The sequence below is a fragment of the Eubalaena glacialis genome, chromosome 10 (genome assembly GCF_028564815.1).
Source record: "Eubalaena glacialis isolate mEubGla1 chromosome 10, mEubGla1.1.hap2.+ XY, whole genome shotgun sequence".
NCBI lineage: Eukaryota > Metazoa > Chordata > Mammalia > Artiodactyla > Balaenidae > Eubalaena > Eubalaena glacialis.
In genome coordinates this window covers 73,792,333-73,814,943 of record NC_083725.1, presented here as the reverse complement: position 1 = coordinate 73,814,943, position 22,611 = coordinate 73,792,333, and the positions used below count along the sequence as shown (strand labels likewise).

The 22,611-nt window shown below is 48.1% G+C and overlaps 2 protein-coding genes across 2 annotated transcripts; one reads left to right on the top strand and one right to left on the bottom strand.

The window, feature by feature from the left end:
* Positions 1-1,191: 1,191 nt before the first annotated feature.
* EIF3F (eukaryotic translation initiation factor 3 subunit F) lies at positions 1,192-8,634 on the bottom strand. Its single transcript, XM_061202953.1, has 8 exons — positions 8,239-8,634; positions 4,942-5,012; positions 4,622-4,701; positions 4,050-4,187; positions 2,629-2,720; positions 2,072-2,208; positions 1,830-1,943; positions 1,192-1,426 (listed from the first exon to the last, which is right to left on the bottom strand). Exons 1-8 carry the CDS (start codon positions 8,618-8,620, stop codon positions 1,349-1,351), a joined length of 1,092 nt encoding a protein of 363 aa, XP_061058936.1. The 5' UTR covers positions 8,621-8,634; the 3' UTR covers positions 1,192-1,348.
* Positions 8,635-10,768: 2,134 nt separating this feature from the next.
* NLRP10 (NLR family pyrin domain containing 10) lies at positions 10,769-21,961 on the top strand. The gene is given in 17 exon segments (XM_061203734.1): positions 10,769-10,832; positions 13,174-13,267; positions 13,597-13,666; positions 18,055-18,313; positions 19,531-19,590; positions 19,593-19,667; positions 19,670-19,783; positions 19,786-20,003; positions 20,006-20,178; positions 20,180-20,276; positions 20,278-20,467; positions 20,470-20,622; positions 20,625-20,680; positions 20,682-20,990; positions 20,992-21,056; positions 21,252-21,255; positions 21,536-21,961. Coding segments are annotated over 17 exon segments (2,151 nt in total). The 3' UTR covers positions 21,686-21,961.
* The last annotated feature ends 650 nt before the right edge of the window (positions 21,962-22,611 follow it).

Here is a 22,611-nt window from a genome sequence, read left to right as displayed (position 1 = left end):
TGCATACGTCTCCTTAGATTCTGAACAGGTTAAGCTTTTTAACATCTATTTCCTCTGTCCCGATCACCCTTTCCTGATTTCCTGGTTTAAAAACAAAATACACCAGCTCGGATATCATGTCCTAGGTAGACTCTCTCTGACAGAGCTGGTCAATCCTTACATATTCCCGTTATGTCGCATTTTGCTTTACTAGAGTATTTCATCGGGCCGCTAAACTGTGAAGCAGAGGGTGGCACGTTAAAAAAAATCCAGACCTGGATTCATATCCTGTTTCATCACTTACTAATTGTGTCGCCTCAAGCAACGTACTCAACTCCTCTGAACCCTAGCTCCTTTTGCAATATAAAGATAATTAAAACTGCCCCCAAACATAGTAGGAGCTCAAAAAATGTCAGACCCAGCACTGACTTTCTACTGTTTTTCAACTGATTATTCACTTTTCTGTTTTCCCTACCAAAATGGAGGGAAACAACCTACAGATCTTAATCCTACCTCCCTGGACCACATGGCAAACAGCTCTGTCCTATGATTCAGGTGCTTTAAAACACTGACCACACCCTTTACTCTTTCAGTTCAGGTTAAGTATCCAAGTCTCTCAATTATTTTCCCTCCATGGATTCTCATCTTCATTTCCTGTGGAAACCACACGACCCATCAAGAAATGGTTCACAGTACTGTCAGTGGACACCTTTCCAGGTTGAAAATCAAAGGAGAAAATTTGGTAAAGCACAGTTATCCTCACCACAGAGAAGGCTGTCTTTCCACCAGCGCACACTCATGGGTCTCAGGACAGAGGTCTGTATCCACGCCTTCCCTTCTCTCCCACCTCTCTCCCTTCACTAGCACACCTCCAGGTACTTCAAACTGCACAAAGCAACTCTTTGTACTGCCACCCACTTAAGATGCTATGGAAAAAAAGTGATAAAAATCATTTTTTTGGGAGATAGTTTGCTCTGAACGTAGGCAAAAGAGTGGGGAGCAAGTGCCCCTGTACCACCAGGTTGCTGAGAAGGCTATCTGGTCTCAGGTCAGAAGCAGCTAAAGCAGCTTGGGCTGTGGGTGCGACTACTGAAGACGAGTGAGGCCACACACACCACCAACTTCGACCAGAGTACTCACTTACTGGTTTCTGTGTGAGCTCCAGAACTGTCTTCTCCCTTCCACCCAGAGGTAAACTCACATAATATGGAATTCGTTTACAAAAGGAAGGCTATGTTTATTTACAGTCACAAGCAGTTGACTGACTCAGTGTGACTCAAACCACAAAGAAACCATTTCTCCTTCACTCCATTCTGAGTCCCAGGGTTGGCTGGGGCCCAGCCTGGTAGGAGGGCTGCTTGCGGACCATTCACAGGTTCACAAGTTTCTCATTGAGGGCAATTTGTGACTGCGTGAGATTGGCCAGGTAGGTCACCATCAGCAGGTCCTGGAAGAGAAGGAATCCAGGATGAGTGAGGGGCTGGGTAAAGAGTGAGCAGAAAGGCTGGTCTTGGCCAGTTTGTATGATGGACACTGGGTGAGGGAAGTCCTGGATAAACAAGAGCTGGGAGAGGTTGAGCAAGAGTGGAAGGTGGAAGACAGGAAGGAAATGCCTGAGAACACTTTCTCATCTCCACTGATACACCTGAGCCACAGGAAGCAAGGAAACAGCAGGAGGGGAATCTCCGAGCACCTGTGCTCTCTTCCCCCGAGCCTGGACTGCAAGGGGGCCAAAGTCGGAGCCCTGTTTCCTCTATCCCCTCCAGGTCACCTTCCCCACCCCCCTCCACAGGTGTACGGCTGAGGTGGGGGAAGGCACAGGCTCCCAGAAGCCCAGGGATGGCACTCACGTTGATGTTGCTGTTGAGCATGGTCTCGAAGTCCTCAGGAACTATTTTGGGTACTTGGTTAACCAGACTCATCAAGAAGCGGCCCACGGTATTGTCAGCTGACACCTTTCCAGACTAAGCACCAAAGAGTCAACGAGGAACAGTTAATTCTCACCACCGAGACCGTCACTTCACCAGCACATCCCCAGCCATCTCAGAGTGGAGATCATGCCCTCCTCCTTCCTTTTCCCTCCGCTGCTCACCAGCACGTCCTCCGCGTACTGCAACACTGTGCTGAGGGCATCCTGGATGCGGGCCGATGCCCCTCCCACTTGCTGCAAGTCACTGGAGAGGCCGATTACCCGGTTGGGGCTAAAACAGGTCTTCATGATCAGGTCAACTGTGGGAGTGGGTTGGGGGCAGAAGTGACACAGAGAATTCAGTCATCCCATCAGGAAAGAGACCTCTAACCACCTCCCTTTGGACTGAGTCAGCTTCCCCAAACCCCCCTGCCCTGCCCTTATTAGCTTTTCTTTCTCCGGAGAGAGTTCAACTCCTACACCCAGTATGCTAATCACTGGTTCTGGTCTCATATGAATGGCCGTGTAGCCTCTGGTGCTGATGATTTCCCACCTCTAACAATTTCACAAATAATTCCTCGAGTCCCATTTCTACAGAAGAATGACTTCTAGTCATCACAAACGTTACATCAACCGTTCCTCTTAACACACCCAAGGCCCTCCATCCTTGTTACAGAACAGAAACCCCTCCCCTGAAAAATGCCAAAGACCTAGCAAGCGGGTATGGGGAAGTCACTCACCTCCAATGCGTTCAGTGTCATAATATGCGTATTTCACTGTCAGAGGGGTGAACATCACCCCCATGGTCCTCCCAGGAACACCCATTAAAGTGCTGGGGAGAGAAAAGCCAAGGTGGTTAACAGATGGACTTGGGAGGGGGTTTCATGTCTAGCTCAGGCTGGGAAAGCAGTCATACCAAGAGTATGGCTTCCAAGGTTCTGAAAGAAGAAAGCTGGGCCACTTGAAGCCCAGAGGGCTAAAGGGAACAAGTCACTTTCTTCCCTTAGCTCATTCCACACACCAAACCCTTGGCCTGAGAGAAGGGACTCAGCTTTTGGACCAGGCCTGGACCCTTTATAGAGAATTACTTCACACACTGAAATCTCAGTGTTGAGGACAGGACACTGGATTTCCCTGTGGAACTAGCTGCCTAGACATCCTTCCTCACAGAAAGAAGTGACAGGACAGGTCTTCTCTGGGACCAAGTTCCTCATCAGCAATGAAAAAAAAAAGTCGACTCTGGCCCATGAAGATCAGACTGGGTGCTGTAAGTAATCTTAGTAAAGGTGACTGCCTTTACTATGTCAACTACACACTTTCACTGGATCTTGGGGAGTCTGAAATACCTGGAAAGGCTAAGAAATCAGGCAACAGCTAGAGGTTAGTGGTACACCAACTGGCCCATAAGGACTTGACATCCACCATCTTTGTCCTACCACATAATAGGTAACTGGTCACTTCAGTGTCAGACACAAAAATGGCACAAAGTTAGAGATGTGCTAACAAAGGGCTTCATTCTAAGCAGAAAATATAATCCTTCCAACTCCTACAGCCGCCCCTTCCTCGGCACGCCTCTAGAGCCTTTCCCAATATCTCCCATCAACCAGCATTCTAGTTGCTTAATGTGCCAACAGGGTAACGTTACTGTCATGCAAACTGTACTCTATCCCAGGTTAATAGACATGTTCAAAACAAGGACAGCCATTCTCTAATCTGTACTGCCCTCTGTCCTGTGCACAGTTTTAGTGATAACGACAAACTGAAGGGCAACTCAGAAAATCAGTGAATGTGGAGAAGAATCATGACCAGAACACTATGTGAGGATCGGCTGTAGGAGTTATGTAACAGTTAACTTCTAGAAAAGATGACAGCAAAAACGAGCTTGCTCAAATACCTAAAGGGCTGCCCTTTGAAATTGGTTATGAGCAATGAGCAGAAATTTGGGTAGGCAAGGATCAGTGAGTGGAAATTTCAGGGACAGAGTTTGTTTCGGAATAAAACCTCTCCAGTGATAACTGCTGAAAGTGAGGAAGGGGCTTCCTTAGGCAGCGAGCTGCACACTGAAGGATGACACCTGCGTGGGGTGGAGGCAGGGGTGGCGTCCAGGCACAGGATGAACGAGGTAGCTTTTCATGCCCTTGTTGCCCAAGACTCTAGTCACCTGACGTAGGCCTTAATGCTCATGCGGCCGTTCTGGAGGCTCGTGTCCACTGTGAGGTGAATGGGGTTGGGGGCTTCCCGGCTGTAGTACTCATGGATCAGCACTGAGTGCTCTGTGATGTCATGGCCTGTAGCATACCTGGAAAATGGAACACAGTTGTGGACTCATGGCTACGTGCGACATCAATACCAAACAGGATGGTGGCACGGGTGTCTCTAGGTACCCGACACCCCTAGTCGGGGTGTAGTTATACCACCAGGGACAACACGTGCCAAAAAAATACGCACACTGAAAACTGTATCAAATCAAATAAAAGCTGCCTTAGAGCTCTTGAAAATTCTAAGTCAGCAGCAAGGCAAAAAAGACTTGTTCAGTAAAAGCTGCAGCCCAAAGTAAGTATTCTTGGCCTCACAGGATCACAACTGCCAGCAAAACACACTGAATTCATAGCTCCTTGAGATAATACACTTTCCATACTCTGTCTCCAAAAGAGGGTGCACGATACCTAGTCAGGTGACAAAAGATGTTGGCAATCAACCACTGAGACTTTCCATCCCCTCGTCCCAACTTACCAGCCCAGGATGAGCTCATTTGGAGAGACTTTCTTGTGCAATTCATACATGTTCTTAGCAAATTCCATGTCAACAGCCACCTAAGAAGGAAGGCAGGAAAGGAAGCTAGGAAGCCAGAAGTCCACAGCAAATGGATCAACAGGACAAGAGGCCACTCCCAACAGACAGAAGAGGCCCGGAAAATATGCACAAATGGAACGAAGCTCTTTAACTGCAGCTCTAGTTATGAGCACAACACACTGTGGCGCAGGAGGGGCCTCACGAAGAGGCCAGCAAAGGAGTAGCCACAGACAGCACGGGGGTCTCAAACTCCCACTCACCTCGTCTTCTGACTCATTGTGCGGCACTGAAAAGCAGTTGGTGACTTCCACTGAGTGCTTGTCAACGGTTCCTGTGAGAGAGTATTGTCCATGTGTTATAAAACCCTGGGCTCCCAACTGTCCCAAATGCTTTCAAGAGGTCTCCTCAAAGTCAAGGAAACAAAAACCCAAACTGGACTCACAAGCTCCAAGGTCAGCCATGAGCACCAATGGAACCAGGATTTTCCAGAGAAATGAAACTCCGGAGTCATCTCCAACTCTCTTCTTTAACTATAAGCAAACAGGGTCTATTCTTACAAGGTCTCCTTTCGCCTGTCTGTCACTTCCTGCTACCGGTCCTACTCCAGATCTTCACTCTGTGAGCTGCATTTTTCAGCCTCTAGACATTCTCCTTAATATAATTTCATCTGCAGAGCTCCCTGGAAGATTCTAATCATGTCTACAGAAACCACTCATATAGTAGCCTATCCTGAGAGCACAGTTTTAGGGAGCTTCCCCCATACCTCCCTTCAGCCATGGTCCCACAGTCATAACCTTAACCCTACCATCAACCAGAAACCTTCTCCCTGCGAACCTTAAACATCATACCACAAACTTTTATTCTTCTAGTTCTGATGATACTTCTACTCCAGCTACATTTGTTTCTTGTCCTCACTAAGACTGCTGGTCCCTTGACCTCTCCATTTTTCTTCTCATCTACTGGCACCGCCCACCCAGGCTTCAAGTGCTTCCCTCTCCACCACAGACCACAATGTTGCCTATACCCATCAGCGTCTGTTTAATTCCACTTCACTATGGTTGCTGCCCCCTTAGCTGAAACTATGCCCCCAAACCAAATGGATACATACTTCTTTTTTTAAATTGAAGTATAGGTGATTTACAATGTTCCATGGGTACAGAAAAGTGATTCAGTTATGTATGTATACACATACACACACACACATACATATTCTTTTTCAGATCCTTTTCCATTTTGTTATTACAAGATATTGAGGACTTCCCTGGTGGCGCAGTGGTTAAGAATCCGCCTGCCAATGCAGGGGACATGGGTTCGATCCCTGGTCCAGGAAGATCCCACATGCCGCTGAGCAACTAAGCCCGTGTGCCACAACTAGTGAGCCTGCACTCTAGAGCCCATGAGCCACAACTACTGAAGCCCTCGCGTCTAGAGCCCGTGCTCCATAACAAGAGAAGCCACTGCAATGAGAAGCCCACACACCGCAACGAAGAGTAGCCCCCGCTCGCCACAACTAGAGAAAGCCCGCGCGCAGCAACGAAGACCCAATGCAACTGTAAATAAATAAATAAATAAGTAAATAAATGTAAAAAAAAAAAAAAAGATATTGAGTACAGTTCCCTGTGCTATACAGCAAGTCCTTGTTCTTCATTTTATATACAGTAGTGTGGATACATACTCTTTATCCTATTTGATCTCGTCAACAGACTTGACCACTTCGAGCATCTGAAATAGTTAAGTCTTCTATATTTGCATGCCACCATAACACCCTTCTACTAGGGCATTTATCACATTATATTCTAATTACTTGCATATAAGAGTATATCTTCAGCTTGAATTTAAGGTTAAGAGTAGAGTTTGTTTGATCAAACTTTGAATTCTAAGTACCTAATAGTTTTATGGTACATAAAAGGCACCACTGATTTCATTTAATCAAATGGAATATGTCTCATGAATTGATTTCTAACTGAAAATTTCTAAGTTCCTAGCAAGCAGAATCTATGCTTCATTCTTCAGTAAGCAATGCCTCTGTAACACCTAGCCTTGTACCATGACTCCATTCTGAAAGAGGATCTGAAAAATCTAGATTACAGTTGGTCTAACTAGAGTCACTGTAATATTTGGGGGCACTTAGCACAAACCTAGGGTGGAAAATTGTTTACTTAGTTAAGTAGCTCTAGTGAGTTTGGAAAATTTGACAGTGCAGCTGAAAGAGTAAGCTAGTATTTGTCGAGTGCCAAGTCAGTGATGCAAGAACCATTTACTACAGAAGCTCAAAGCAGGGCAGTCACAGAATGATGGCATGCATACTTTGGAAGGTTAAGAATGGGGGTGAGCGTGGGGATATGGGATGAAGGACTGAGAGTGAAAACTTTTCCTGGGAACCTGGAAGATGAGTGGAACTTAAAGGATAAAATAAGGGAGAACAGGCAAAGAGAATACAAAGGCTTGATCTGAGACAACTATGGCAATGCTTGAAAGATAATGGATCAACTGAAGTTTCTGTAAAATGCTACACCCTCAAAGATAAAGAGGGAGAGAACGTGTGTCTGTGTCAGGAGGGTGCCTGATGTGGTGGAAGATGGCAAACCAACAGCTGTTTCGTACCTAGTCTGTGCCAGCACAGTTAGATGCCTTCTGCGATAATTTAGTTCTCACAGACTAAATCTAAAGTAGGCCCTGAAGGAAACAGACTTAGCTAATATGTGCTGAAGTCTGCTGACAACTATCATCCTCTTCGCAATACACCGTCTTCTACGATGGAAACTACTACACGTTCAACGGTAAGAAAGAGAAACGATACATGTGACTAAATTGGATTCACAAAAGTGTCCAAAATCTGTGACCAAGATGGAGTGAAAATTAATTTGATGGGACCAGCAGTCCCCAGAGAAAGGGATATATTGTCAGAAATCCCTCTTTAGGGCTTCTCAATTTTACTGTAACATAAAATATCAATTTCCCAAATTTGAAACATGGGCAGGGAAAAGGTTATTTCTCCATGTGCACGTTAATACAAATAATAGATAATACAATTGTCTGTGTCCAAATGGAGAATCAGAGACTGCACTGGGGGAACGGGGTCCATATCTCACTGGGGCCTAATATTAGGGAGACTGAGAAACAAGAGGCTCAGGCTTAGACGTTTAGGAAAACAGAATTATTGAAACCCTAAATGGGTTCCTACCAAACCGGTTTACTTGGTGAGAGGGATATCTTTTTACAGGCGTCCCCACTCCAATGCCAAGTGGTTAGGAAAAACTTTTAACACCTGGAAAATAAAGACATTTACCAGTAAATAAGGGGGGAAAACGTGGTCACTGGGCTTAGGGAGTCAAAAGTTTTTGACGTCCTAGTCAGAGTTTGAATTCATTTTTCGTAAATTGGGACTAATCATACTTGACGTGAAATGCTACTGGGAAGATTAAAGATAAAATGTAAATCACTTGGCACACGCTATTTATTCAATAAATAACTACAATGGGGGTGGGAAGTGAGGGGAACAAGATAAACGGCAGGTGGGAAGTAGAAGAGAACGTCAATTTTCTCTGACCACGCACCCAGCAGGGTCCCGATGACTCGGGCAGCGCCCTCGTTGCGTCGCTCGTAGCTGTCCACGATGGAGGCCAAAATGACCGGGTGCAGCCGGACCACGCGGCCGCCAGGGAAGGGGCCTGGGAGAGCCGGGCCAGGCAGCGACTGTGCCGGGGTCTGCGCTGGGGCTGGCGCTGAGGCCGGGGTCTGGCCCGGAGCCGCGGTCGTAGCCGCTGCTGCCGCCGGGTCTGAGGATGAGGCTGGAGCCGGCGTTGGAGCTGGAACCGGCGCTGGAGCCGGCGCTGAGGCTGAGGCTGGGGCTGGAGCCGGGGCCGGGTCTGAGGCCGCAGCCGGGGTTTCGGTTGGGGTGGCGGGAGGCGCGCTCAGCGGTACTGCCGGTGTGGCCATCTTGTCGAGAAAGAAGAAGCCAGGCCCGGAAGGGGGTGAGTTGGCAAAGATTAGGAGCACGATAGGCTGAATCTGCACCACGTGAACTAGATCTTTGTGCTTATTGGTTTCTGACGATGCTACTCACGGCTACAATTTTCTGCTCTGCGTTTGTGCTCTTTGATTTCGGTCCGATGCGCACTCAGTGAGACTCGAGCTAAGTAGTTCCGAGTAAACTTGGAACCGCACTGAGAGGAGAGAAACAGCTGCCACCAGATGGAGCCAGAGAGTAGCGCAAGGGTCTCAATTGGTACTTCAATGGGATAATCGACATCAAGGTGCCTTTTAAAGGACTTTGTTCTTGACAGCATCCTAAGGTGTCAATGCAGTGAGTCATTCATTCAACAATTTGAATATGTGCCAGATGCTCTTTTGGAGCTTGGGATATATCAGTGAACAAAACAAAGATCACTGTCCTTGAAAAGTATACATTCTAGTGGAGAGAGACAAATAAGTACATTATAGAATGTATTAGGTGATAAGTGCTATGAAAAAGGAAAAAGTAGCTGAAAATAAGGAGGAAATCAGGAGTCGCGAGGAGTTAGAGCAGGTCAAAATGGGAGTGTGAGATTTGCGTGGATTTAAAGGAGGCGAGGGGTATGACCATTACTGGGGGGAAGAGCCTCCAGGTAGAGGGAACAGAGTGCAAAGGCCTTAAGGCAGGAGCAGGCCTGGTGTGTTTGAGGCTATTTCATGGCTGGAGTGTTAGGATCAAGGCGGGGAGTAGCAGGACATGGACCTCTCCATAGGGCTTGGGGGGCAGGCCATGTAAGGACTTTGAGTTTTAGTCTGAGTCAGATGGAGTTTTGAGACGGGAGGGTCATGCCCTGTCTTAGTTTTAAAAGAATCACGCTGGCTGCTTTGAGAAGAATAGAAAGGGGGAGTGGTTACTCGGCAGAGCGAGGTGAGAGAGAAAGAGCAGAGAGACATGTTAGATTACCAGGTAATCTAAGTGAGAAACGAGAGTGGCTGGGACCAGGACAGCAGCAGTGGAAGTGATGAGAAGTAGGCAGATGATGGACATATTTTGAGGGTAGAGGCAATAGGACTTTCTGAGAAATTGTATGTGAGGTGTGAGAGGAGTCAAGGATGACTCAAATTTTTTGTGTTGAGCGACTAGTATGAAGAGGCTGTTGTCAATTGAGATGGTGAAACCTACAAGTGGAGCAGGTTTTGGGGAAAAGATCCCAAGCTCACTTTGGGATGTGTCACCCTTGAGATGTCGATTAGACATGCAAGCAGAAGTGTAGAGTGATCTGGTGGAGATACTAGTCTGTACTTTGGGAGAGGATTAAATGAGGTGATGCTCTGTAAAGTTCTTAGCATATGCCAGAAGTACATTAGTTATTAGTATTACAAGGTTGCTATGCTCATTACTATGTGTGGAAGGAGCTCTGATCCTAACTTCCTGTGTAACTTTGGGCAATCTATAGGTTTGTTTGTTTGTTTTTCCTGAGCCTCAGTTTCCTTCTTGGTGTGGTGAGGATGATAACATCTGCCTGTCAGGAAACTTGTCTACTCCCTTGGCTGGGTCAAGTGCCAGCATCCAGCTGGCAAGGTGGATGGATGAAGTTGGATTTCTTAGCCCTGACTCTCATGCCCAAGAACTGCTTTCTCCTTGGATCTACCTTTTCTAGTTAGAATTCACATGATCCTGCTCCCCTGTCAGTACTCTGGGTGGGCACACATTCTTTCTTTTCATTCCTCCAAACTCAGGTAAACAGCGTATCCAGAAAGGATTGAAAAGTGAGCCTTGAATTTGATGACTTGGATCTTTACCAACCCTGGTAGAGCAGTGCCAGTGGAACTGGGGTGGGCATGGAAACCAGAATTTGGGAGTGAGAGAATGATCAGGTTGACTCATGGTAGTGAGTACTGGCTACTCTCTCAAGGAAACTGCCTGGGAAGGAAAGGAGACATTTAAAGCCGTAGCAGGGGAAACAATAGGATTGAGATGGGGACAATTTAGGCTGGAAGAGTTTTAAGTGTATTTTAAACCAAAGGTAAGGATCTAGAGGAGAGAGAACGACTGAATATACAAGTGCAAACAAGGGGAATTATCTACAAGGCAGGACGGAGGACCTGATTGGAAAAGCCTTGATAAGAGCGATGGTCTTGCACAGGATGAGGGACCTGCTGGAGAGGCTGCCCTGGGCTGTGGCCTCCCTTCTGGGTACCTGAGGGGGTGTCTGCCTTAGCCAGGGCTGGTCCCCTGAGATCATCCCATGGGAAGAAGGCCAGAGGTGAGAACCATCCCTGATGAAGAAGTGTTGCTGACCCCAAATGACCATGCAGACCCTTGGGACCTCTTCTCCATGTGTAGGTTTGAGTTGGCTGTGGACACGGCACCCTCAAGAACTTTGCCTTTATATCAGTGGCCTAAAGACCTTTCTGTCTTGGAGGAACAGAGAAAGGGATGGAGGAAAGATCAGAGACACGGGGAGAGAAGGGACGTTGCAGGAGCTCCTGTCAAATGGCAAGGCAAGTGTGGGGTTCAGCCTTGGGGGAGTGGACAGTGTTTGGACGAGGAGCCAAGAGTGAGCCGTCAAAGGCCTTGAACAATTATCAGAGGACCCAGCTGAGCCCAGAGAGCTCAAGGATCTGGTCAGCCTTTATGATTTTTCTCCAGCCACATGGCTCAGGGGCAGGAGGAGAGGGATCATTGGTGTGGTCTTCCCAGGGATGCTGACTGGCCAGGGCAAGGGCATGCATACATCCGGATGCTGGCTTTTTAGTGGCTGACTGAGGGATCTAGGCAGGCTGAACCCTATAAACACAAACTCTGGGGCCAGGTTTATCAGGAAAGGGCAGAAGGCATGGGGAGAGAGAAAATGGGCTGTCCCCTTGTGTATGGGAAATGTGTTGTGCACATGGTATATGGTGTATTAGTCAGGGTTCTCCAGAGGAACCAATAGGAAGTATATGTATTTATTATAAGGAATTGGCTTGTGTGATTATGGAGACGGAGAAGTCCCAAGATCTTCAGTGGACAAGCTGGAGACCAGGAGAGCCAATGTGTACTTCTAGCCCCAGAGTTGGCAGACTCCAGACCCTAGAAGAGCCAATGTTTCAGTTTGAGCCTGAAGGCAGGAAAAGATCAGTGTTCTTGCTCAACAATCAGGCAGGGGGAGTTCCCTCCTACCTGAGAGAGGGTCAGCCCTTTTGTTCTATTCAAGCCTTCAGCATTACAGAGGGCAATCTGCTTTACTCAGTCTAGCAATTTAAATGTTCAGTTCATCCAAAAGCACTCTCACAGACACACCCAGAAAAATGTTTGACCAAATATCTGGGGATCCTGTGCCCCAGTGAAATTGACACATAAGTTTCCCCATCAGACGTAGGTTCCTGGCTGTCCTGAGGAATGTGCTTGACAGTCCTGCCTGACAAGACCAGGATCACAGCTGCAGGCTCTTGTTAAAGGTGGGGCTTGTAGCTTGATGCACCCATCCCCCACAGCAATGACGGCTGGAGTGAAGGGAGCCCTGGCTTCAGTTCCAGCTACGGGAGGACCACGAGGGGGCACCCCAGGGCCTCTCAACTCTGCAGCTGGGACTTAGAGCTGCACGGGAACTGCACCTTAGTGGCCAGCCACCCTGTACTTCTGCAGGCTGGGGCTGACACAGGCAGGCTGGTGGGCTGTCTCCCACCAGCAGTTTGTCTCTGCCCACCGCAGGCAGTTTTCAGGAAGCTGCGCTCCTCACCCAGGCACCACCAGCCCGGGACATTCCTCTGTTACACTGGAATTCAGTGCCATTAAGGCCCTCTGCCTGCAGGCACTTTCTGTGGCTGCCACAGACCTGCTTCCTGCATGGGTGAGTGTTCTCACAGCAACTGAGCCACGGCAACTGAGCCCCGTCAGCTGGCTGCCACCCTGTCCAAAGCCAGCCTGACCAGGCGACCCATCACTTATAGCACTTGCCTGTCTCCCAGGCTCTCCAGGACCAGTCTCCTGCTTGCCTACTTGGCTTGGCACTCCCTTCTCTCGGTTCTCCGGTTTTCTGATATCCACATCTTAGTTTCTACACCTGCCTTTGGCCTTCCCTCCCTCCCCCTGGTTTTGGGTCAGTGCAGCTTCTTTCTCTCACTTGTTAACCTCAACCCATCCCTGACTCCCCCCTCTCCAGGCCCCCAAGTTCCATTTTCCTTCCTTTTTTCCTTTCTTCCTTCCTTCCAGCCCCTGGGACTGAATTAACATGGGGCTCCTTGTTCATGCCTGTGGTGTACTTGGAATGTTATTAACTGTTAACTTAGTCTCGTATCTCAATGTAGCTCTGTCAGACCCTGCCCATCCCGTCCCAGTCTCTGCTTTCTATCCCCTGAGGAGACTGACTTCTTTCCCTCTAACTTCAATTCCCTTTCTCATTCATGAGTGTTGCCCCTCATGTCAGGTTCTGTCTGTGACCCCCAGCTTCTCTCTTTGACTGAATTTCACACTCCACTTATTGATGATGCTATATTTAGCCTTTTTGGGTAAAGCCCCCCGCTTTCATCTCAACACAAACCCTTTATTGCAGGCTGCACCCTCATCCAGTTTACCTCAGTCCTACAAGCAAACCCCAGGACAGCAGCCCTGGACAAGCCACAGCACCACCCTCTGCCTGAACACAGGTGGGTATTGAGGACTCAGGGCTTGTCCTTCACTCCAGGGACTCAGGAACATGCTGTGGAAGGCAAATGTCAGAGTCGTCCAACTTTGCGGATGACCACTGCAATTTTATCGTGTGCTTTGCCAGCCTGTCTCTTTTACTGACCGCCATCTTGTTATCTGTTGCCACATCAATGGGGAGGTTTCAGGTCTTCTCCTCCAAGGCCATGTGGCAGTACTTTTGAGAAAAGACAGCCTCTCCTACTGGAGATAGATACTTCCAAATGGCTGTGGGTGCTCCTGTCTCAAGAGGACCTTTAAGCTTACCCACTCTGCGTGCTTCCTCCATCAGAACTGACCAAGGTGCAAAGGAGAAGATGGTGACCATTGTGGTGACCATTCGTCTTCACAAAGAGCTCCTTGTATAGGAGGACGGACTGGGCTTGGGGCCCTGCCTGTGTTAGGCAGAAAGAGGCCTGGGCGCAGGAGGGTGAAGATGTGTACTCAGCTTCGCCTTGGTATCTGCCTCCGTGGGTGGGGAGAGATCATAATACCAGGGAACTCTGGTAGCTTGACTCAGAAACGCCAATTCCTCCACACATAGTTCTGGTTACCCTTGCTTCTTGGGAGTCTGCTGTCAAAAAACCCTTATTTATGGAGAGACTATATAAATGTGTGTGTGTATGTGAGAGAGACCCATACCCATCAACTCCTTCCTGTCTGTCTCTTTCTGACTTTCTGTGTCTTGCATCTCTTTGTATCTCCGACTGTTTCCGCCCACGGTCTCCTTTTTGGGACTCAGTCGCTCCAGTTATCAGTCCCGCCCACGGGCCAGGCCAGGGTTAACAGGGAGGGAGGGCTCATTTCATTTTCTGCCCCCACGCTCCAGTTAAAATTAGATGGTTGCATCTCACTTCTATAGTTTCTTCAGGTGTGGCTCTCAGGTCCTGGCCCCCTGATCTCCAGCCCTGGAGCTTTGCAGGGGAGGCAGACCCTTTGCAGTAAGTGACCTCTCTGCTCTGCTCTCTCTGTCACGTGATCTATGTGACTGTCTCGTTCCCTTTTGGGCTCGGTTCTTTGCTGTCTTGCTTCTGTCTCTGGCCTCAGCTGGGCTAAAGCTCTGGGAGAGACCGATTCCCATTCCTGCCTGTTCTCCTGGAATCTGGGAGAACTCGCTGAGCACTGGGCACAGGAGCCTTGGAGCAGGAGGAAAGGTGCACAGCAGAGAGGCTCCCAGGGCTTCTTCCCTCTCCATCTAGACCTCTCACCCTTAGCAGATGCTCCAACTCATGCTTCATAGAGAATATGGGACCACCAGACATGATTACCCTCATTGTCTAACCACAAACCCCACAGACCCTCCTTGTTCTGCGAACCCCTCTCGCTCCTCAGGCATGGATACAGGATGTTCCCTCCACCCTCCTGTCAAAGCCGATCTTTCGCCTTCACTTTGAATCTTATCTCAGTCCATGTTCTCTGTTCCCGCCCTTGGTGCTTCTCTCTCGCCTGCATTTCTAACCTGACCCCTCTATTGGATGCTTTTGTCAGCATTCTAATCTTTTCCATCCCCACCTGTGTTGAAACAAACACGACCTTCTCTTGACCCTACATCTCCCACATCACCTCCGGAGCTCTCTAGCTCTCTAATTCCTTTTGTTACCAAGCTTCCTAAAAGATTTGTCTATACATGTTAACTTCTTTATTTCTTTCCCTCTTTTCTTTTCCTTCCTTCCTTCTTTCCTCCCTCCCTTCATTCCTTTCTCTCTTTCTTCTTTCCGTCCTCCCTCCCTTTCTCCTTTCCTTTCTTTTATTATTGAGGTATAGTTGACATACAGCATTATATTAGGTTCAGGTGTATGACATAATGACACAATATTTGCATATATTGCGAAATGATCACCACAATAAGTTTAGTTAACATCCATCACCACACATAGTTATGGAGTTTTTTTCCTTGTGATGAGAGCTAAGATTTAGTCTCCTAGCAGCTTTCACATCTGCAACACAGTATTATTATTTTCACTTCTTTACCTCCTATTCTTTCCCCGTTCATTTTTATTTTATCAGAGTAATACGTGCTCATAGTTTAAAAAGTCAATTAGCAAATTAGTCATTTAGTCAATTAGCATAGTTTAAAAAGTCAATTAGCATTAGTCAATAAGCTCCCAGTACAGCAGTTCTCTGGTCTATCCTTCCGCACTTCCCTCAGGCCCTCTTCCCCGAAACAACTACTTTAGATATTGTTTCTTCTTACATCTCTGCACTTCTAAATAATACAGTCTACTGCTACATTTTGAGTCATCAATTTTAGGCATTACCTATTGACTTCCTATGCCGGAACATTCTACCACTATCCTTTCGATATGGTTATATTATACATTTTAGTTAGATCAATATTTAATGGTTATGTTATTATTTCTATGCAAACATCATTCACACCTGAGTGTTGTAGTTTACTATTATGTCACTTCTGTCTTTCTTATTTTTTGTTTTCACTAGAGCTGGTAATATTTTTTGTTCTTCTTTTCTTCTTTTTATTTTTTTGTTTTTCCTAGAGCTAGTAATTTCCTTATTTCATCCATTTGTCTGGTTCTCTTGGTACTTATTGTTAGTTTTTACATGCCTCCAGAGAGCTTCTCAGTAGGATCTTTCAGAAGGCCAGTAGCATCATTTCATCTGTCAGTCCTTCTTTTCCTTCAAGATGGTGTCTCTGAGAATTCTGTCTCCTGTCTCTCCTTCTGTCCTGTCAGCTGTCTAGGCCCTCTGATTGGCTGCCTTCTAGAACTTGTTTTCTCCTTGTTTGGATTCCTGTTTCATGGGGCTCCCGTCTTCCTCCTTTTCATTTTGGTGGTGCACATCCTCCAGTGGTTTCAACAACTTAAAAAATGGAGGCATGGTGAAGGACGTGGTGGTGACAGTGCCCCATTCCTTTGCCTCTCGAGTCAAACTGCCCAGGCTGCCTGGAGTCAAGTTGTAGAAGAGTCTTGGGCTTCAGAGAGGGAGATGGAGGGGCCGTTGGGCTCTTTTTCTCTTGGCGACAGGTGAGTTCATCCTTTCAGCCCATCCCTTGTTTCTCAACTTTAATATATCGAGGAATGAGGTCAAGTTTTCCTCTGGTGATCAGATGGAATGTGTGTTTGTGCTTCTCTGGGGCTCAGGGGGTCCTTCATCTGTTCCAGCCTCACGTGTACTAGGGCCTGTTGGGTATCAAAGGGTAGGTGTCAGGGGGTAACACCCATCCTTTTAATTCCAGCACCACCAGGCAGAAGTGAACTAGTGGCTTTGGGCTAAGTGGACCCAGGTTTGGCTTTGGAAGCTCTCTGATCAGAAAAAGGGATCTGTTTCAGCTCAGTCCCCAGGACCTTGCCTGTCAGACTCCTGCATCAGGGAGCTGAGTCATCCCTGCCTCACCCACAGCTCTCCAAGCCTAAACCGGCTACATAGCCTAGACTGCACGCTGCCTTGGCAGGCTCTGGTGCTGTCTTCTCTTGCTATTTCCTGAATTAGCTCCACCAACAGCAAAGATTTTCAGAGGAGGCTGAGGCTTTATTGTCAATTGTTCTTGCATCAACAGGCCTGTGTTTCCAAACTGCCCTATGACTTGCACCCAAAGTCCCTGCATCCTAACATAGTCCTAAAATTTTCTCTCTTCTTTTGATGTGTAGTCAGAACTCTTGACATTTGACTCTCAGCAACTTTCCTTGTTCCCAGATACTTTTTGCTCACTCTCAGACATTTTGCTACTGAGATAGGTTCCCCGTTGGCTATAGATCACGGGTGTAATTCTGCACTCTGAAAGCTTTCTATCAGTTGTTGCTTTTCTCCTTCTGAAGACCACCAGCCTGCCAACATAGTCTATATTTTAAGCACAGCTCAAGAGCCTGCTCTCTTTTCTCTGCTCCTTTAGTATCCAAATGTTTCCAATTTTGGGTAGCATTTAGCCTAACTACCTGGTTTCTGAGTCTGTCTTCTGTCTTTGTCTTTTCATCTTTTTCTGTCTCTCTCTCTATCTACCCAGGTCATAAGCCACAATTTAAATCCTACGTCTTTGCACACTGGTGTAGCTTTGGAACATTCTCTGACTGTCAAATATCTCATCTGGAGTGATACCTGGGACAATTTCTGTGGTGATCAAATCGGCTAATATTTGTAAGTCAACTGGCACAAAGTGGCCTTCAAAGTGGCCATTTCTTCTACCATTATTTGAACTAGTCTCCTTCTCTGAATTAGAAGATGTCCAGCTTTGCAATCTGGTGTGTGGCTGAGTTCCTTGAGCTCTGAGGTGTGAGGCCAATGGGCTGATGAGTAGAGATTTTTTACCTCCTTGCTGTACTTCTGTAGTCCCAGCAAGTACGCACCAGCTCTGACAGTTCACACAGTGGGCAAGGGGCTCACTTCTAAAACTTAAAAATAATTTGTTTTCTTCACCAAATTGTCTTAGGAGGCATACAGAGCCTGATGAACAGGAGGAGGGAGGAAAGGAGAGAGAGAGAGAGAGAGAGTTATCAACACACTCGCACACCTTCCTACTTATTTGCTGGCACAATCACACGTCACTTGACAGAGAGACACAGAGAGGAACGACTAGGAAAATTGCGTGTGTTTCATCTGCTCACCTTTCTTGGAACTTTGCATGTGTCTGGTGTGTGTCTCCCTGGCCTGTGCTCAGCGGCTTGCCCAGCACTCAGACAGCAGGACGGGCTGAGGGGTCCTCAGCCTGCTCTTCCCTCCCCTCCCCTCTTCTCCAGGTCACCTGTCTGAACTCGACCCTTCACCTTGAACACCATGACCCTGGCCTGCCACCCCCCAGAAGGCATTGCTCGGGGCCTTGAGTGACCTTGAGGACAATAACTTCGAGCTATTGAAGTTCCACTTACAGGATGGAAACCTGCTGGAGGGCCAGTGCCACCTGGCCCGAGGGGAGATGGAGGGTCTGAGTTGGGTGGATCTGGCTCCATGGCTGATCTAAATGTGTGGAGCCCAGGAGGCTGTGAAAGTGGTGCTCAAGGTCTTGACAGTCATGAACCAGTTGGAGCTCGTGGACTAGCTCAGCCACATGTGTCTGAATGGTGAGTGCAGCAGGGGAGAGAGGAGGTCGGGGTGGCCCCGGACTCTCCTTCCCCCATGACATTTCAAGACACCCTCCACCCCCCGCATAACCTGTTATTCACGCCTTCTCTCTCTTGCTCTTGCCCTCTGCCCTTGCCTGGGAGCCCCAGTGCCTGAGGGTCCTAGTGGCCTCCAGCTGAAGGCTCTGACCACTGCCAGGTGGAGGGCCTGAGCTGAGGGTGGGGATTTATTAATAGAAAGACTAGGGTATCTTATGGCCATAATGTCCCAACTCCTATCTCCGATTGTAATGCCAGAGGAGGGGAGAGTATGAAAAATGGGGCTTAGAGGCTGGGGGTGGTGTTGGTGAAGGGGTTTCTGCTAACCAGAGGAAGCGGTCTCAGGGAGTGGGCTCAGACCTTTCCCCAGCTTCTCTCGTGCAGGCGGCTCAGGCTGCTTCTCACAGAGGACAGCCTGCCCCTGCATCCTGCTCTCTCAAGGAGCCAGCAGACTGATGCCCACTAGAGAGCGAGGTGGCATGCCACCTAAACAGCCCCCATCCCTTCTAGTGGGTGCCTGGGCAGGATGGAGGGTCTGTCCGTACCTGTGCTCCCTCCACAGACTCCTTTCAGGCCTGACAGCTCCTCTGACGTAGAGACGGGAGGGTTCCATAGACTCAGAGTTGGGGGGCTCCTGCTCAGAAGCTGGTTTATCTTTAGCATCTGGCTTGATCTTTACCAGGAACAGGCTCCTGTGACATCCCCATTCTCCAGCTTCCCTTTCCTTTCTCCTCTCTCTGTCCTCACCATCTCACACGGGGACATTTCACGTGAACACTCAGACATTCACACACACAGTGACTTTTGCATGTATACATATTCTTACAAACACACGTGCCATTGCACACTGACACGCCTTCCCCACACAAAAATACACAAGCGTCCATAGCACGCTCCCGTGAGCACATGGGGAAATAAGCATTCACTCGCACCCCACGGACACCCCCCCACACACACAGAACATACCCTCGCACACTCGTACAGATGGGCACGTGCACATCTCACATGCATACACACCCTCATACACACGAGCAGCGGTCCCTCCCCATGCCCCTAGAAGTATAACTTTCAGAGAGATACAAGTTCTGGGGCACAGAAGATGAAACCAAAGGGCAGAGGCCGGAGTCTGTCTCTTTTTATTCCCATCTCACCCCTAATACCTCACTTGTATAGCACAGATTATGGAGAAATGTACCGAGAGCATGTGCACGGCCTAGAGAAGTGGCAAGAAGGGGGCGTCAGGGCGGCTACAACCAGCTGCTCCTGATGGCCACGCCCAGCTCAGGGAGCCCAGTGTCATCTGCCTGTCTGCCCCAGCCCACTGTGACTCTGTTACAGTGGAGGCTCTATTACATCCAGGGGGAAAGTCCTCCCAGGTCCCACCCATAATGGTGCTACAGGGGTCGGCTGGCATGGGAAAGACAACACTGGCCAGAAAATGGTGCTGGACTGGGCCACTGGGACCCTGTACCCGGGCCAGTTGGATGATGTCTTTTATGTGAGCTGCAGAGAAGTGGTCCTGCTGCCGGAGGGCAGACTGGACCAGCTCCTCTTCTGGCGTTGTGAGGAAAATCAAGCGCCCATCACAGAGATTCTGAGGCAGCTGGAGTGGCTCCTGTTCATCCTGGGTGACTGCGATAAGCTGCAGAGGGGCCCTTTGCAGAGAGGTTGAAGAGGCCGAGGTCCAGTCCCACGGAGGATGTGCTGCACCTTCTGACGGGGAGGAATGCTAATGCTCCCAGGTCCGCCCTTCTCATCACCACCTGGGCGCTGGCTTTGTGAAATTTGGAGTCCTTGCTGAGACATCCACACCATGTCCACATCCTCAGAGAAGCCTGAGAGGAAGAGGTATTTCAACTCCTACTTCACAGATGAGGAGCAAGCCAGAAATGCCCTTGACATTGTACAAAGAAATGATGTTCTCTAACAAAGCATGTCAGGTTCCAGGCATTTGCTGCGTGGTCTGCTCCTGGCTGAAGGGGCAGATAGAGCAAGGCAGAGAGGTCTTGGAGATGTCCGGTAATTGCACTGACATCTTCATGGCCTACATCTCCACCTTCCTGCCCCACAGTGCCCCTGGGGTCTGCTCTGAGCTTACCCGGGACAAGGTCCTGAGGGGCTGTGCCCCTTGGCAGCTGAGGGCATCGTGTTTGAAGAAGGTGACCTCAGGAAGCACAGTTTAGATGGGCTCAGCCTTCCTGCTTTCGTGAGCAGCAACAGTTACCAAGAGGGACTTGACATCAAGAAGTACAGCTTTTACCCCATTAGCTTATAGGAATTTTTCATGCCATGTCTTACCTGGTGGAAGAGGACCAGAGCCAGCTGGCAGGGGGGAGAGTGCTGCAGAGAAGTGAATAGGCTGCTAGATGAAAAGAAGCAGACAGGGAGTGAGGTGATGGCCCTCAGTATGCAGATTTTATTGGACATATCGAAAAAAGAGGGCTCCTCGAACTGGGAGCTAAAGTTCTGCCTCAAAATTTCTCCCTCAATAAAGCAGGATCTGAAGTGTTTTAAAGAACGAATGGATTCTATAAAGCATTTCAGGACTTGGGATTTGGAATTCTCCCTGTATGAATCTAAAGTAAAGGGTTTGATAAAGGGTGTTCAGATGAGTGATGTATCGTTTAAGATGGAACATTTTCAGTGAAAAGAAATTCCATAGAAGGAACTCATTTTCTGTCAAAACCAGCTTGAGTAATGGACAGTGATGAAATAAAATTTATACTTTAAGGCAGGACGAGAAAATTTAAACATAAAATTCTCTCTGCCCGTTTGGACCTCCTCTCTCCCTGCCTGATGTGCGGTGTGCATCTGCATTACACGTTAACCAGAGCTCCTCACAGGTGGGAGTGCCTGCTCAACTGTAAAGATCATTTCTTTCCCTTTCTTCTGATGCTAGCAATGTAACTTCTTAAAAGATTTGCATTCTTCCCCAACTCTGTATGTGGGTCATGGTGACTTACTGCTCGCTTTGTACATGCTTACCTGAACTACTTATCTTTGGTGAACTTTACGTAAAATATCAGTATGTCATTTTGATGTACGATCCTTGGTCTCAAAAATCTGTGACTGTGCCTTCGACTTCTAACAGGTGGAACAGTTCTCAGAGCTTCTGAGAGTCTGTCTCGTGGGTTATAAGCTTCAGTTTGGCTTAACTTGATTGTCAATTTTCATTGACAACAGAAAGAGGAGAAAAAATGTCCAATTGTGGGCAAAAGTAATAGAGCAGGGATCCAAAAGTCAACGTCTAATGGAAAAGGCAGAGGGACAGAGGAACTAGAGACAAGGAGATTAGGAGCAGCAGGACGTGGGGCAGAGGAATGGGGACAGTAGAGATGAAGGGTCAGGAGAATGGTGGGGTGGAGGGACAGGAGGACGGGAGAAGACAGAGAGTAGGAAGGAATGGAGAGATGTGAGATCAGACTAATGCATACTGGAAGGAGTAGAAGGACAGAAGAGCAAAAAGAAAGAGTTTAGATAATGGAGGATCAGAAGACTTGGAACATAGGACATGGGGAAAGGCCACGTGGAATGAGCCCTTAGGAACAACCACTTTTGCCATCAATGGCTCAAATTCACTTATTTAGCACCCATCCCCCCACTCCAGGCTGTTTCGATAGTGTAGAGTCTTGTTTCAGTAGCTCCTCTTATATGTTAATGTCAGTGACCAAGCATGTGATTCTGACATTTGACTCTTTCCTGTGAAATAAACTCCCTAATATAATAAAATATGGATTGTGCTCATTCCACAATATTGGAAAATGTGAAGCATATCAGTGCTAACATTTAAAAGAAGTATTGGGCTTCCCTGGTGGCGCAGTGGTTAGGAATCCGCCTGCCAGTGCAGGGGACACGGGTTCGAGCCCTGGTCTGGGAAGATCCCACATGCCGTGGAGCAACTAGGCCCGTGCCCCACAACTACTAAGCCTGTGCTCTAGAGCTCGTGACCCACAACTACTGAAGCCCGCGTGCCTAGAGCCCGTGTTCCGAAACAAGAGAGGCCACCGCAATGAGAGGCCTGCACACCGCAAAGAAGAGTAGCCCCCGCTCGCCGCAACTAGAGAAAGCCCACGCGCAGCAATGAAGACCCAACGCAGCCATAAATACATAAATAAATAAAAGAAGTATTGTACTGTGCTATAATGGAATGTCCCTTTGACTCTGTATTTGTGATTTATTGCTGCTTAAACAGTAGCTTCCCATCTTTCTAGAAACTTCTCAATTTTCCATGTTGGGAATGAGCCATGGCTTGTCACAGA

Bases quoted from the DNA above. Each gene is read 5' to 3' on its own strand.
- EIF3F (XM_061202953.1), bottom strand. From the start codon at position 8,620: ATGGCCACACCGGCAGTACCGCTGAGCGCGCCTCCCGCCACCCCAACC. The intron at 5,013-8,238 runs GTGCGTGGTCAG...ACTCTCTCACAG, and splicing joins AGTCATCGGGACCCTGCTGG to GAACCGTTGACAAGCACTCA. The intron at 4,188-4,621 runs GTAAGTTGGGAC...TCCATTTTCCAG, and splicing joins AATGAGCTCATCCTGGGCTG to GTATGCTACAGGCCATGACA.